This window comes from Lepisma saccharinum, chromosome 7 (genome assembly GCF_977018435.1).
Source record: "Lepisma saccharinum chromosome 7, izLepSacc3.1, whole genome shotgun sequence".
Classification (NCBI taxonomy): domain Eukaryota; kingdom Metazoa; phylum Arthropoda; class Insecta; order Zygentoma; family Lepismatidae; genus Lepisma; species Lepisma saccharinum.
In genome coordinates this window covers 67,624,782-67,641,552 of record NC_139235.1, presented here as the reverse complement: position 1 = coordinate 67,641,552, position 16,771 = coordinate 67,624,782, and the positions used below count along the sequence as shown (strand labels likewise).

General features: G+C 38.3%; 2 protein-coding genes across 6 annotated transcripts in view; one reads left to right on the top strand and one right to left on the bottom strand.

Annotated features, from left to right (window-relative positions):
- Window positions 1-1,307, bottom strand: part of vito (nucleolar protein viriato) — a 34,302-nt gene extending 32,995 nt beyond the window's left edge. The window contains exon 1 of the mRNA XM_083125379.1: window positions 1,156-1,307. Within this exon, the coding sequence (XP_082981505.1) occupies window positions 1,156-1,238 (83 nt within the window). The 5' untranslated portion in view covers window positions 1,239-1,307. The remainder of the gene's footprint in view (window positions 1-1,155) is intronic.
- The window catches only part of Hel89B (histone acetyltransferase 1), a 156,982-nt gene that overhangs the window by 26,551 nt on the left and 113,660 nt on the right, over window positions 1-16,771 (top strand). For 3 of the 5 annotated variants that reach the window (XM_083125375.1, XM_083125377.1, XM_083125376.1), the window contains one exon: window positions 12,767-12,874. In XM_083125375.1, the coding sequence (XP_082981501.1) occupies window positions 12,864-12,874 (11 nt within the window). In that variant the 5' untranslated portion in view covers window positions 12,767-12,863. Of the gene's footprint in view, window positions 1-2,271; window positions 2,438-3,001; window positions 3,019-12,766; window positions 12,875-16,771 lie in introns of those variants that run through there. The other 2 variants (XM_083125374.1, XM_083125378.1) reach the window with 2 other exon arrangements.

The window sequence follows — 16,771 nt, the reverse complement described above, 5'->3', positions numbered from 1 at the left end:
TGATTTTGTGCTAACACTTCGATATTGTCCCAACGGATTTCTTCATTCTTGCAGAAGAAACTACTTACGGAAATGAGTTTCTGTAGCATTTAGAAGTTCATGGAGGTATTTTCTTTCATCGTGGAATGTATTTCACCGGGAATTCATGTATTTTTCAAAAGAAATATCTTTCCGACGTACAATTGCCGTTGCTTTCATTTTCTTCCACTACGTGAACCAGATGTTGCATACGTTTGATGACGTAACCCCCTGTCAGTGTTTCCAACCAAACCATTGTTTTGCAAAAAGATGACAATTTTAACTATGTTTGCCTAACCGAACCTAACCTTGCCGTGCATGGTTCGTGGGGTTATTATTCATGAATTGGGGCTATCCGTGGTAACATTATCGTATGAGGGAAACGGATTCCTTCAAATTTACAGGAGAAAGTACTTACGGAAATCATTTTCGGTTGAGAAGGTTGGAAACACTGCATACCCACTGATGATCTACCACACTAGTCAAGCTGTCTTGCCATAATGTGTGTTTCGCAAGCGAAAGAAGGAAGAACAATAATTTCTCGTAATGTGAAAAATAGAATTTATTTTTGTGAAAAAAGGCCTTGATGATCTACCACACTAGTCAAGCTGTCTTGCCATATTGTGTGTTTCGCAAGCGAAAGAAGGAAGAACAATAATTTCTCGTAATGTGAAAAATAGAATTTATTTTTGTGAAAAAAGGCAAATAACACCTTGAAGAATCTTTCGCAATGCAGAATAGGTAAGTACAAATGTTCAAAATGACGAAATAAACGCGTGAGAGGTGTTCGTAATTATTTCCAATTTCTAGATCCTGATACTAACACGACACCAAATTTTAACTATGTTGCCTAACCTATCCACGCGCCTTGGTTCGTGGGGCTAGCTATTCTCCGTCGGAGAATTAATTTTCAACGAACAACATGAATTTCAGCCATGAAACATTCCCGCATCACACAAAACACAAAACACTTTCCCGATGTTCGACAATGCTACAGGAACTTATTACGGTAAGTAGGTTCTTCTGTAAAAATAAATAAATGTGTCCGAAGGATATTAAACTAGTACCATGGGGATAAGCCTTGTACATACGTTGTTCAATTGCAGGCCAATGGATAATTCATGCAATATTACTTACCTCCTTGCTGCTGGATCAAACACTAGGTGATTCTGATTTTTCTTGCGTCGTTTGACGGTAGTATTTTGGTCTTTCCTTGTCATTTTCGTGGGCTGTTTTCACCAAGAATGGTTTCTACTTTCTTTTCCAGCTTGTTTTTTTTTCTTTTGCACCTGAACTCACTACTCAGTAATCTGTGGATGAATAAGGCTAGTTCGTGATTAGCTGGAAACACCCATGTAGAACTCTTTCCTTTAGGGGTGTGCGGGATCCCTAAACGTCAGGACCGAGATCGGAAAGCAGTGTTTGATGCCACGTTCTTTTTCTGCTGGAATCTCAAAAAAGATGCGCGTGGCAGTAAACTCGGTCTTTGTTTTATCGTGATTTCATCATGCTATGTATGCAATTACGTCTGTAACACATACTGTGAAGTTGTAGCGATTACTTTCACAAAAATGTTTTAAGATTAGGTCCCTCAGCATTCTTCTAATAATAAACCTAAATACTGTCGTAGTTAGGTTAGGTTCTGTTAGCATTAAAATAATATCGCTAAATGCTTTCTAAAGAAAAAGATTCTAAATTGCCTGTACATTCATTCCGACTAATCATAAATTTGCATTTCTCTCGTCTTAATCTGTCCTGCTCTCCCCTACTTTACCGTCGAAAACTCAAGAGTAAAACCACGAAATTTTACCTGAAAATAATACAGTAACTGAAATTAATTATTAACGCAAAAAAAAATAGCAGAGGTATTGCGCTTAGGTTTCGTTGTTGTGCACAAAAAGGTGGGATATAATCTGTGGTGAGATATGAGTTCTATATTTGTGTATTTAGCCATTCCAGTAACATCAGGTAGAGCTGTTCTGCCCTGCATCATAGGGATCAGTGATATGGCTGGCGTAAGTTTAGTTTACCTTCATCATGTAATCGAAAATAAAGTTTATATTCCTCATACCTTTAGATGTAAGTTCCACGCTATTTTATAGCTAATATTAAAATAGAATTAATTATTATATACGAAATACACTTACTAGTAGGTACACTACACTTAAGAAGAAGAAGAAATCTTATCATAGGTGGGAGATTATTTCGACCAATCAGGATTCAAGCATCACATAAATTCGGGTTCATCAGCAACATGGCTGTCAGTATAAATTTGAAAGCGGCAGGATGTGTGTCTCTCGGCGAAATACACATGTCAGGTGTAATTTTTTTCGTTTTTCTGAAGAATATTGTGTATTTAGGAGGAGCAGGAGACGCCAGTGAAATACCTAACATTAAAATAGGTTGAAACTTGGCGAAGGTGAGTATTTTCCTTGTTTCTCAATATTGAATGTTGGCACATACATGTTATTTATTTTTTGCTCCTTTTTTATGGGTTACATGTGGCAGCTGTTTTCACTCATCCGAAAGGTGATTTCCAGCATTACGTGTCATAGTTTGTTGCATTAGAATTACAACGGGCATTTGTACGTTAGGATTATACATAGAATTATTTATTAAACAATGTGCAATGGTAATAAAGCGTGCGAAAATAGTGGATTTATTTGGCCAGTTGATGTCATATGCAATTACAATATTTTAAATTAAGGTTGTTATTAACAGAAAAAAAGAAAAATTGTCTTTTAACGGTTGAATCATGTCCTATGAATATATTTAATTTACTTTCCTGCAACGGAGCATATTTTAAACATATACTGTTGAGTCGTTGTGACGTACTGTTTTCCCACTGAAGTTATAAGAGTGGTCAGATTTAGCCACTAGTTTCATGATGTAGTCTTGTCGTGTCTGAGAAATTGTAGAAACAGTGCATATTGTATAATGCAATATACGATCGTCAAAGATGAGTGCACTGTTTTGGATTTGCCACTAATGTCCTGAAAGGTATTCAGTTGGAGATCTTGCCATTCTTATGTTTTCATTTTTCATGTAGAGTAATTGGTAATGTTATGAAAAATAATGGTTTAGTAGGGTGATCAGACGTCCTGATTTTCACAGGACAGTTCTTTTTTTTTGAGGGTTATGTCCTGCGGTCTGCGATGCTACTCCAAAGAAAACAAAAACAAATGGCTATGTCCTATTTTTCACAAGTGTCCTGCAAAACATCCAGACGAATTGTTTACGTTTGTGAAACTGTTAGTACCTTTAAAATTAATGGTATTGTTAGTTTGCATAGAAATACTCGTAGATGTAAAAAGGTTTGCAGCTTTCGTCATACTTTAAAGCTTATGTGTATTTATTGCTTAGAAGCCGATATTGCATGCAGTCTGTTCATGATATGATATGCAAAGTTACCGAACGATGACTAAAAGTATATGCAGGGACCCTTTGAAAATTGAAAATATCCAAAATCTGGGGATTCACATGTTTCATGCATTGATGAGATGATTACTACAGCTGTGGCAAGAGACACATATATTCTCAGCATTGATTGCTATTTTAATATAATTTCGCAATGTATGGATGTTTTATGATAAGAAAGCAAGGAAAAAAACACACAGACACACATAAGAGAAAACAGTAAGAACGAGAGAGGTAGGAAAATTAATCTGTAAAATTAGAAAGATAATCAAAAGGAGGAAGGAGCGATTTTACAATACAGGGAATTTCTCCATTTTGTTTGAAATTCGGCATACTCACTAATTTTGGCCCCCTAATCACGAATCTGCAGTCAAAATTTGGCGCTCACACGTGGAAATAGCAAAATAATCGAAATTAAGTTCTTATTTCCACACCCTCGATTTCCGAATTTCCCGCCGGTTCCGGGCTCCGCCCCTGGGGTAATCGACCTATCGCCCCCAACCGCTATCGCGGCCCCGCCTATATCTATAGACTCCCTGTTAAGGGCATGTTAGAAAGTGGCCGGATTCACCTGCCCCCAAATAAGCGCCAAATTTATACGTGAGCGCCAAATTTTAAGTGCAGATTCGTGATTAGGAGACCCAAATTAGTAAGTAACCGAAAATTCAAACAAATTGGAGAAATTCCCTGTATTGTTAAATTATACCAGGAGGAATGATGAAGAAAAAAGTGAAAATAGAAATACATGAGAAGGAAAGACCTCCATGGTGGAATAGTTGAACTCCACAAAGTGGGCATACCCCCCTTTTTTTCTACTACAGTTGTTGTTATAGCGATGTGGTCACGTACCTGATAGTTCACTTGTCCAGGACATCGGTATGGAGACCATTATGATCGTCGCACAGCTGAATTCTGCACCATGTCCTGGCTGATGTTTTGCGGAGATATTCCAGCGTTGCGTCCTGTCAGCATCAGAGTTTTCATTAACGTGACAAGGACGGTACGGCTTGCACTTTAAAATCAATTTTCATGTATTTCATCATGGTCGAACGATTGCAAATCAACAACAATTAAACATACTTTCAGACGAAAACCCAGGGGTATGCCCACTTCGTGGCCACCCTGTTAGATGCCAGGGGTAATGGAATTGGATGTGCTTTCTGAGTGTTCATTCATGAATTTAATCCTGTATCATCACTCATATTCATTGTTGCTAATAGCCAAGAGTGACGTTAAATAACAAATCAAATCAAGAAGAAAACAGATTAAAGAGAATTGTCATATTTCAAGAGACAGTAAGCAGCATGACTTTTCAAAGAGGGGCTGGGCCTTCCCGATGACGTAGGGGTAGCATCGTCACCTTGTAATCAAGGGGTCCCGGTGGAGGCACATAGTTGTTCGGATCCCACTTTAGGAGCGAATTTACAATATAGAGATGTTCTCCAATTTTGTTAATATTTCGCATACCCAGTAATTTAGGCCTCACAACCACTAATCTGAAATTAAAATTTGGGGGTCACGTCTAGAAATCTGAAAATATGGGGGTTCATGATCTCAACCAACAATGTAGAATTGCTCATTATTTATCGCAACAAAATATACATATTCCTGATATACTACAACCACAAATGTGAACTATGCTTGCCTAACCTAAGTGCAACTTGTTTTTGGGGCTATCCATCCCGGAATCAGTGGGAAATTTAAACTAAAAAATTATTTTCGTTCGAAATTTTTTAGTCCAAATTTCCCACAGATTCTGGGCTCCGTCCCAGGGTTAATTGACCTACCGCCCCCAACTGCTAATGCAGCCCCGCCTCTGCTCCGGTCCCCCGGCTTTTTCTATAGACTTCCTGTTAAAAGCATGTTAGAAATTGGCCAGAGTCACCTACCCCAAATGAGCCCCAAACTTTTAAATTTGAAGAAATCCGTTTCCAGGATACGGTAAACTTACCTGAATTTCACAAAAAACACCTTCCCGATGTTAGACAATACTACAGGAACTTATTACGGTAAGTAGTTTCTTCTGTAGAAATGAAGATCTCTGTCCGAAGGATAGTAAACTAGTACGCGGAACGCCAAATTCCATCAATTTGTAAACCAAACTACGACCATCCTCTTTTACACTCCACTTATATAACTGTAGCACATCAACAATCTTTTCATTTCTCTCCGACATTCTTCCACGACCAATGCTATGAACCAAAGAGAAGTCTCAACGTTCTAGACAGCGGAACGGACGTTGATTGTCATTTCTTCACATCATCAAACATGGTTGCTTTGTTTGTTTATGGGGAATCATCGCGATAATTAACAAAGTTATTTTACAAGTTCTACAACTCAATGTGCAATTTAAACACGCTACCCCCAAATATTATGTGCATATACGTAAGTACGACTGCATATTTAGTGAGTATAACAACTAATAAAGTAATTACAGAATATCTCTATATTGTAAATTCTTATCCCACTGGAAACTGTAGGTCCAGTCCCGATTAGCTTTACTGTGCATAAAGTGGATTTAAAACACCAAATCAATCAATCAATTTTCAAAGAGGTGGCAGGTGCACTTCATCCTGTGCTCTTTTAGTTATAGCTGCAATACCTCTCCGTACGCATCCATGGATGTTCTGCGTTTCCTTTCTGAAAATCTGGTCACACTATTCAGGCCAGTAGAGGAGATGTGTCATATTCATTTTACTGTTCTGGAGAGTGAATGGATTGACCCTAGCTTATCCGAGAAGTGGGCCCAACACCCTAGTTTTTCGATTTTTCAACTCAAAATCTTTATGAAAAATTGTTTACATTGTTCCCTGTGTGTTTCCAATATTTCTGTATTACTTTTGTTCATAAAGACAAATGCAATGTAGAAAGGAGGAAATTAGCTTGTTGAGCCTATCGGGTGCCTCTTTTGGATGCATGTTATTCGAGACACTCATGCCACTGGCAGCGTACAAGTACAATTAGTTGGTAATGATGGTAATTTTTGTAATTATTAGGCTCTAAGATAGGAAAGTAAAGGAAATAAAATATATGTACTGATGGTGTGAAGCTCATGCGAAAGGAAATGTAAACACACATTTCTCTTGATTCAAAATTAAATAATTTTTATAGGCAAGAATGGCAAACATTTTGTGTAAAAAAATATACAAAATACTAATCATGTTAAATCATAAATACTGTCATTATTATTAAACTGTAAATAAACATAGTAAAAAATATTTTAAGTTACAATTAGTTATGGAGTACATCCAGAATGTTTTATTTTCACTGGAAGAAAAGTTACTGAATTTCTTTTAGTTTCATTAGCACATTCAATGAACATTTTCACAATAGGTACAGTATCAGAAACAGAAAAATGTATATTTTTTATTTGCTTTAATCAAACTGTTCAAATATTTTACATAGCTGTTTACTAGATAAAGCCTTTCTATAATATATATAAATTGTTATAATGGATAAAAGCAAGGAGGGCCAAAAGGGCTAAGTAAAAATCAAAGAAGGTAAAAGGAAACACCGGACAGTAGAAAGATTCAAAATTTTCGCTAATTTATAGCATCATCGGTGTGAGAAGAAATAGACGGAACCGGAAGTTGGGGCACTGCAGAGTTGCCAGGTCCCCATCGAAGAAGTAGCGGTGCGTAGAACGAAAAAAAACACTGTTTCGTCACCAGGCTCGTCGTAAACTGTGAGTGTGTAGGGAGAGTTGGGAGGGCGGGAGGGACGGGATGGTTTGGGGGGGAAGGTGGGTGAGGGATGGGTATTACTGGGTGGCCTTGTTCAGGCCAGGTGGAGTGGTTGCACTCATGGCTGATATATAGGCCCTTTCCCATCTTTTGCGAACAGAGGTGTTGGCTGGTTTGGGTAGGAGATGGATGATCGCTACCCGGAAGCAGTCGTTGAAACTGATGTTGTGGTGGTTGGTGTGGACGGCGACAGTAAAGTCCAGGTTGTGGGTGGAGGAGCGGTGGTTATTGATGCGGAGGTTGAGGGCCGTTGATGTTTCCCCCAGGTAAAAATCACCACAGATGTTGCAGGTGAGGATGTAGATAAGGTTTGAGGCATGGCAGGTCCCTTTGGGATGAAGGGTAAATTTGCCAGTGGCCGTGTGCACCTGGAGGGTGTGAAAAGTGATGAGGATGGGGCAGGTCTTGCACCTGGGGCGGTTGCATTTATGGGCAGGGGGGTGTTGGATGTGTGGTGAAGGAGTGTTGTGGACCAGGATGTTTTGGAGGTTGGGGGGGCGTTTGAAAACCACCCTGGGTTTGTCGGGAAATATGCTTTTGGTTTCAGGATCACTGTGGAGAATTGGGAGAAGAGAGTGCAGTGTGTGCCTGATTTTGTTGAGGTGGGGATGGTATTGGGTGATAAGTGCAGGTGGGTTGGTGGCAGCAGGTTTCTTGGTGGTAGTGGTGTGTGAGGCAGCTCGGGATATTTGCTTGGTGACAAGGATGGAGGGATATCCACGGTTTACCAGGGCCTGGTGTAGGCGGAGGTTATAATTCTGGTGGGAGGTGGGTGAAGTGTTCAGGTGCTGTCCCCTGAGGGCCAGAGAGAATGGAATGGCTTTTTTGGTGTGGAACGGGTGGGAGCTGGAGAAGTGTAGGTACTTCATGTGGTTGGTGGGTTTTATGTGGATGGAGGTAGTCAGGTGTCCTCCCTCGATGTGCACGTCCACATCTAGGAAGGTGATCTGGTTGGGGGAGTGCGTCCAGGTGAATTTTAGGGAACGGAAGTGGTTAAGTTCGTCCAGGAAAGCTGACAAGGATGGTTCTCCATGTGTCCAGAGCATGAAGATGTCGTCGATGAAGCGGAGCCATTGGACGGGTTGGGTAGCCAAAAACTCTTGCTCAAGTTTGCCCATGAAGAGGTTTGCGTAGGATGGGGCCATTCTGGTACCCATGGCTGTACCTCGGATCTGTAGGAAATTTTGGTTTTCAAAGGTGAAGTTGTTACAAGTGAGGACAAGGTGGGCTAGGTGGGTCAGGAAGTTGGTGCTGGGGTTGTGAGGTTTGGGTCTGCTATTGAGATAGAATTCTATGGAGCGGAGGCCATGGGAGTGAGGTATGTTGGTGTAGAGGGAAGTAACATCGATGGTGGCAAGGATGGTATCTGGGGGCAATGGTGGAAGGGTGCTGATTTTCTGGAGGAAGTGGTTGGTGTCACAGAGGTAGGAGGGCAGAGCTTTCACAAGAGGCTGGAGATGGGAGTCAACAAAGGCTGAGATTCTTTCTGTGGGTGAGTTATAGCTGGATACAATGGGTCTACCGGGGTTGCCAGGTTTGTGGATTTTGGGCAAGAGATAGAAGGTGGGGGTGCGGGGATTGTCGGGTATTAACATGGCGGTGGTACGAGCTGTAAGGCCTTCAGGGGGGCCGCGGGTGTGGATGAAGTCCTGGATTTTGTTGAGGTGTTCGGCGGATAGGTCAACTGTGGTGGGTTTGTAGGTGGAGGGGTCAGCCAGCTGGCGGTTGGCTTCCGCCAGGTAGTCTTGAGAGTTCAAGACCACCGTGGTGGACCCTTTGTCAGCTGGGAGGATTTTGATGTTGGGGTTGTTGCGGAGGTCTCTGAGAGCTTTCTGTTGGGGGGGGGTTGAGGTTAGGTTGGTTGTGAAAGTTATTTAAGAATGAGCTGTCAGAGGTGGTGGAAATGACGGCAGTGATGTTATATGTGTGTATATATATAGCGCCAAAAACCATACAAGCAATTTTAAGCGTTTATTTTAAAATCATTTTAAATCAACAGAAATGGTTTTTATCCACTATGACTGCACCTAAATAAACAAAACAGCATTGGTGAAATATATATGTTTTTTTAATGAATGGTAAAAGTTATATAGTTTTTTCTTCTTTTATTATTATTATTTACCAGCAGTGAATTTTTACATTTAAGTATTAAGTATTCATACACCACAAAATACAGTATTAATATTTATTAAAGGCCCATTCACCTGACGTCTGTGGTTTACAAACGATTCCGGAATACACAGATTAGTCAGCTTCCGGTGTGAATTTTTTGAGATATGAGACCAAACTTAGTGGTTACTTCACTGAGTACTTACGTTTTCGATGTAACTACTTAGATATTTACTTCACTTGGCGATAAACACGCTGAAAAGCACTAACATTGAACACTTAGGGGGAGTTGGGGGGAAAGCACAAATCTTGATGATACCGAGTTCGACGTCTTCAATCTTCTAATAATCCTGTCGTTGGTTCATAATAAACATGTAGCCTCTCTTCTTTAATAACCTATTCTCAGGTTCTGGTAGATGTACTGCACAGGCTGATAGTTCACTCACAGTTTATTCCTTAGACTATATCTCTCTTTCCGGCAGAGTTCATGAACGTTAGTTCACTTACAGTTCGTTCTTTAGACACTATATCTCTTTCCGGCAGAGATCATGGCCATTAGTTCAATTACAGTTTTTCACAGCCCGCGAAACCAATAACCAACGTAATACGGATCCTAACCGTATTAATGCTTGACTCGGACTGTCTTCTCTGTAACGCACATCACCGTTCCCCAGAAAAGACGTTAGCTTATCTTGCTGCCCTTTTCTCGCCAGCGAGGGCGGGTCAACTTTTATAAGGGGTGCGTTAAGATCGGTTACAAAGTAAGCATGTTTCATTCCAGCAATAATTGATTATTTTTTTCTTATTAGGCCTAATGATAGTAATTTTTGTAATTATAATAATTAATCAGTAACTGCACTTATATAATCAACAAAGGAGACTGATTTAGTATCAAGGTTTCTTGAAATTTAGTGATAGAAAAGAGTGTGGGGCCTGTGAGACTCCTACCAAGTGATTGTTTCCCCTAGAGCAAGGGTAAGGTTAGATTAATCCTGATCAAACATACTCATGCTTGTGCATATATATTGTGAAATTGGTTAGACTGCTGCATAAAGCTTTTTTTGTTCTGATTAATTTGCCCTATTATTTGTTTGTATTTATATGTATTTGTGCAGAATGGTTTTTGTACCTGTAAACTAAAAAGGAGTGTTTTTGTATTAATCAGTCAGTTGTTTACAGTACCTGACATCGATTTATAACTGGTGACAATATGCTGAGTGGTCAGCTTGTGGTTGTGATTTGTTGAGATACAATAAGATTGGTAACAACTTTTAAACCTTACACAATTTTTTCTTTAACCAAATGTGTTTACAACACATGACCCAACCTCGCTTTGTTTTTGCTTTTTATTATTAATCTTTGTTAAATCTGGTTTTTGCTTTTTTTTATTCTTTGCTACTTGATTTTCCAATTTCTCCACACTAGTCTTTAGCAAGTTTGAGATGATTGGTTAACTCTAAACACACACTAAATCATTAAGCACACTTAAGGGGAGTTTGGGGGAGGATGTATTTTATTATATATTACTAATTTCTCCACATTAGTCTTTAGCAACCTTGAGATGATCCGTCAACTCTAAACACACTTAAGGGGAGTTTGGGGGTGGAATCTTAAAGATGGCGTAACTCTTGTCGAACTTCTTGAAATTCCATCGATACTCTGGGAAATACATTGTTCTTATTCTATAGATGTCCTTTTAATATGCTTTTAGAACTTATGCACTAACTATTAGAGCTTATGCAACTTGAGAGAGAAATATATTTCCTTCTGAACAGACACATAGTAATATAAAGTGTTCCCCTCGGGCATTTAGCAACAAGTTACAATTCACTCAAAACTCTTCGTAGTAATGATACTAAACATTTCTTACTGAAGGTTTGGTGCTATATCTTTAGTTCCAGTACAGTTGTGTCATGTTTTAAACTTGCAATTGCAAGCTCAAATGCTTAGTTCTCGATCACATGGATCTTACCGTTTTCGACTGTGCCAGACTGCCTAATGGACAACGAACCCCAACAGTCAAAGGAAGCAATGGTTAGCTGATACAATTTGAATTTATTGAAGGACAATTCGAATTTTGGTAGGTGTGTTTCAGAGTACTTAAGGATTGTTAACTTTGATTGTGGTACTTCCACACTTTCTTTCCTCCTGTCTCTCACAGGGGCGTGTAGTTATTACACGAATATGGAATATATGTTGAGAAATGTTTTGAAATATGGAAATAATATGTAAAATATGAGCCAAAACCTAATAATATGTAGACATATGGAAAAAAGAAACTTAAATTTCCGAGTCTACATGTCATGAACATGATGCACAAAGATAATACAGAAAACAATGTATTTCAGCTTCATACGTAGATATGTATTTACATATAAATCAGTTCCCTGGTTATAAGGATGACTTGATGTCGTGTGCCACTGAGCTGAAATTAGTGGCATGCACATTTTATAAGTGGGGGCTTTTCTGTTCTTTTCGATTTGATTGATTGAGTTAGGTTATTTTATGTTGCTCTTCTGCCACTTTTGGCTCATTGTGATGGTGAGCATGAGTGATGATATGATGAAATTGATGAAGGAACACTCAAGAAGAACATCTGTGGCTAGATCAAGATTTGAACCTAGGACCTCTGGTGTCATAGCATGCTGTACTTATGACTCTGCCACGAAGGTTTGCTTTTTCTCTTAGAGCAGCCGTGTCAAATCCATAGCCCCACCTTGGCCCTACCCATCATGCATGCAGGAGATTTGTGGTTATCCCGCTTTTCCTTTTCTCATGAAAATTCACCAGATTGATCTTCTTTCCCTACACAGCTGTGTCAACTAACCAAGTTTAGTTCTGAAGTTCAATAATACCTTGCTGGCTATGGGAGGGAGGCATGCATATTTTGTGTTTTGGGGGACTTTATTTTAAAAATAAAATGTTATAACAGCAAATTATTAGTTGTGCTTGACCCCCAAAGGCCCATAAGATTGCACTACTGTATGTATATCTTGAGAAAGACATATCTGATCAGTGTACTGCATTAATTTCTGTACATTTTATTGATATTAGGGATGGGGCAGATTAATTGGTATTGTCGGATATAGGCATATTAGGTTATCAGTAAAATTACCAATACTTGTATCGATCTCATATATCTATAAATATCTTATTTTATGCAATATTGTGCCATTTTGTTATAATTTTTATGGATATAAACATATAATATCCAGTGTGAACTTTTTAAAAAGTAAATGTATTAAAATGAAGCTTCTTGTGCAGTGCAAATGCTTGGTTTAAATGGTAGCATACATTTATTTAAGAGGTCAGAGAACCAATTGAAATTTTATATTGGATTGGTAGACTATCGGTATCGGACAAATTTTCATGTTAGCCCATCTCTGATTTATATCTAATTTTCTAATATTTATGCAATAACCAAATGTGCTATTATCTAAAATTATTTCAATTGAATTCTTGATATTGTTTACTTACAGAACCCATGTTTAGATTCATGAAACATGGGTGAATGTACCGGAGTTTTATGGTCAGCTTTGATGCTGGATCAACTGTGACAGTGTTTATTTGCTAGAAATGTCTTCAAGGTAAGTTTTCCATATTTGTGGTTTTGTTGTGTATATTAACAAGGAATTTCTGAAATGTAAAGACATTTAAAGTAGGCTTAGAGGAGTGTCTTATAACATTGACATTTTGGAAAAGCTCAAAACTTTTTCTGGACATTTGTTTCGATCTTTTTTCTACATTTTTAAGCAACAATCAGAGCTCGCACTAGTGTGCATTTGTGCATAATTTACACCTGAATATTGGAATTTGACACAAAATGTATTCCCTGGACCAGGGCTAGAAAGATACAGGGAACCCAGTTGCCATGGCATCTGAAAATTTTCACCTGGTACCTGAATTTTTAAATGCTTCTATTTTTTATATATTTTGAGTTTCCCTAATTTTCATTGGCCATATATTAGAATGTAATGCATAGTTACCAGTTGAGCCTTCTTTAGGATATTCATAAAGTACCAATATAAAATTTACTGACCGAGTATTCGATATAAAATGGCAAGTATTTCATGAAGAACCTAAGTGATTCATTCACATCTATAGTTGATGACCATTTTTGTTTCTCCAAGAGTTCTTACCTTTGTAAAAGAAATTATACAGTATACTATTAGAAAGAGGGTTGTAATATAATTAAGCATTGCTTCCATATTAAAAACACTAAGTTGCTGACCAAGGTAGTTTATTAAGATAAAAAATACTTAACGGGTAATGTTTCAACCCTGTATCAGTGTCTTCCTCAGACGAAGAACTAATATTTAGTTTAGTTCTTCATGTGAGGAAGACCCTGATACAGGGTTGAAACGTTACCCATTAAGTATTTTTTATCTTAATAAACTGCCTTGGTCAGCAACTTAGTGTTTTGAAAGAGAGTTGTAAAAGGGAGAGGGTCCACGTGGGGTGCTTGCCTGGGCGCTAAGTACAAATGGGGTGCCGAACAAGCAAAACAGATAAAAATAGAAAAACGTTAACGTCGTGGTGCCCTGTGAAATTACTGGCACCCTATTAAATTAAAGTTATTGTCAGTTTGCAAAGATATATCTTTAGTAAAAATTTTCTTTCTCTCTGTATCTAGTCTGTTCCCTGACATAATGACATGTTTAAGTTTATTCAACTTTTCAGAGGAAGCAAAGGAAGTGTAAACAGGCCCGTAGCTAGAGCCTGAGAGCCTGCTGTGCCCCCCCCCCCCCCCTTGTGAAAAATACAGAATGCCTAGAATTCTCACTAATCTTTACAATTACTCTAGCAACATAACAAAGACACATTGATTTTGTGATTTATGAACGTGTGGGGATTCAGTATAATGTCATATCAGGATTGGGAGGGAAAAATTTCCTTTTTGGTAATAGTGATTCATGTGGTAGAGAGAGGGACTGGATATTTGATTTTTGTTACTTAGCGTTGCTTTTCTGCCACTTATAGCTAATCGCAACAATGAATGATGACGTGAAATTGATGAAGAGACACTCATAAACAGTGCCGCAACCACAGGGCGTCAGGGGCCATTGTCCCACCCTCCTGGCCTTGGAAGGAAGTCCATTCGAGGGGAAGCAAACATTGAAGTAAAAAGAAAACAAGACTAGGAGAATCTAAGAATAGCAGGACAATTTGATACTCATGATGGAATTAGTTTTTACGATAGCCTTGCATTTTTCTTCGAGACAGCCAATGGCACTTGCCATTTCAAATTCTATACAAATAAAAATACATTTCGTAAAATTTTCTTGCTCGTTTTGCTCGCAATGTCTTCTTTTCTTATAGTCCAAGTTCGGAACCATAGCTATGGTGCAGTGGGAGTCGGTCTTGGGAGCCAAACGATCTATATGAAAAATAAAAATTAAAGAGAATGCCATGATGCCCCATAAAATTATTAACGCCCTATTAAAACAATTTATTTCTATGAAACTTAATATGAAATATTAATGATGACACTGTAATTCAAGAAGTCATTGATCAATCAAGGGATTCCTGTTTGTTTGTCAGGTGTCAAGACATGTATTTCAACTATAATATAATACAATTCACACAATATTTTGCAAAATGGTTAACGTAACCAGTAGACAAGCATTGTTTGTAGTGATGCAAGAGTCTCCCCTTTGAAGGAAATAAGAGTCCGTGGTGGACACCCATATTTTAGCAAGTACAAAAAAAAATGTTTACAAATTTTTACATAGTTCTTCAAAGTGTAGATAATATGTAACCATTATTATTTAATTAATTCGATTTTTCTTGCATAACAGAACACAATGGTGGTGTTGGATTCTCGATAGATTCCTTTGATTCCTTTGTGCGGAAATACCTGGGTACGGGCCTGAGTGTAAGGAATTAAACGTAAAATAAATTTAATTTACATTAAGTCCCAAATTTATATCTGACCATAGGTGCACCAGTGAGGGCAAGACGGCACTTGCCACTGCCTGCTGGAAAACTTGGAGAGAGAAAATTTGTTTGGTTCAGTGTGCTCTTTGTGTTGGATAGTGAAATGAATGCTGTTCAATTTTTAAATAATTGAAAATAAAATTAAGCATTGCCTCAATTTAGAATTGAAAATTCCTTTCCTTCCTTTTGCAGTTAACATGCCATGCGTTTATTTGCACATGTTATTTCGTTTTCTTTCAAGGCAAAGAGGCACGTGACTCCTAATTCCCTAGTCTCTCATTTAGTATTTGAAAGACAAACTCTTTTTTTCAAAGTTTTGTAAGGGTATAATGCATATTATTAATTAAACATAGCTACAGTATGATGTTTACTCTTTACAATCTTGCTTTGCTCGTTCGGCATCCTCTTTACCTCACCAAATGCCCCCTGCCCCCTCCTGTTCTAACAGAAAATATGCATGCATAATTTTAATAGTTCTATGTAGCGAGTGAGTTCCAAATTCTGCTGGTGTTTTCAAATCTGTTTAAACGATGATTCACAAACTGAAATAAAGTAATGAAACTCGATATATTTAGAGCATGGCCATGAAGATGTTAAAATGTAGTGGGAAGTTGGGATGCACGTTTGATAGATACCTAATATTGCTTTTGAACGAAATCGGCCAAGGAATTTCATATTGAAGTCTTCAACGAACGAGCAAAGCAAGATTGTAAAGAGTAAACATCGTGGGATACTGTCACTATGTTTAACTAATAATATGCATAATCAGTTTGCAAAGAAATAGTTCTAAAAATTTTCTTGCTCGCTTCGCTGGCAGTGTCATAATTTATTTAAGTCATATTATATCTGTATTTATTACTACTACTTCAGACAGGCAAGTGCGCGCACACCCATGAAATGCATTCTCACTGATATTTCAATTGGTCACCTCCAAGATGAACTCCGAATTACATCTACGGCAAGAATGATACAAATACAGTTAAAATATTGCGCAAGTGTTCCTAATTTATTGCATGAAATGATTCCTGGTAATATGACGTTAAAATTTTGTGTGTTTTAATGTCATGCCTTGTGTTTTGTCTAACGATTGATTAAATCAAGTACTGAACATTATCGGAAGGAAAGCAATACTCGAAACGTTAAACTGAAATGTTAACATTAATCTGTTTTCCATCTTTTCCTGTATTCAACATCTTTTTTCTTCTGAAATGTTACGGGAAGGGAGGGGGGGGGGGTTAATCTCTAGAAACATCCTTGAAGAAATTGAAATAGGGCGAACATGGTCCAAAATATGCACTTAACTTCCCCAAACTTACACCCCCCCAAATTTTCCAGCACCCCCCCCCCCCCCCCCCAAGGGGAAAATCCTGGATAAACCCCTGATTCTTATCTTGGAGCCTAAGTACTGTTGCAATTGCAGATCTTTGCCTATGCCTGTTTCTTCATGGTTAGTTTGGTGGAGTTACTTTCCTTCTTGCAGCAAGTTCTGGGCTAATGTTTTTGTGTTGTGTGTGTGTGTAAACGTACATACTACTGTAAATATTATT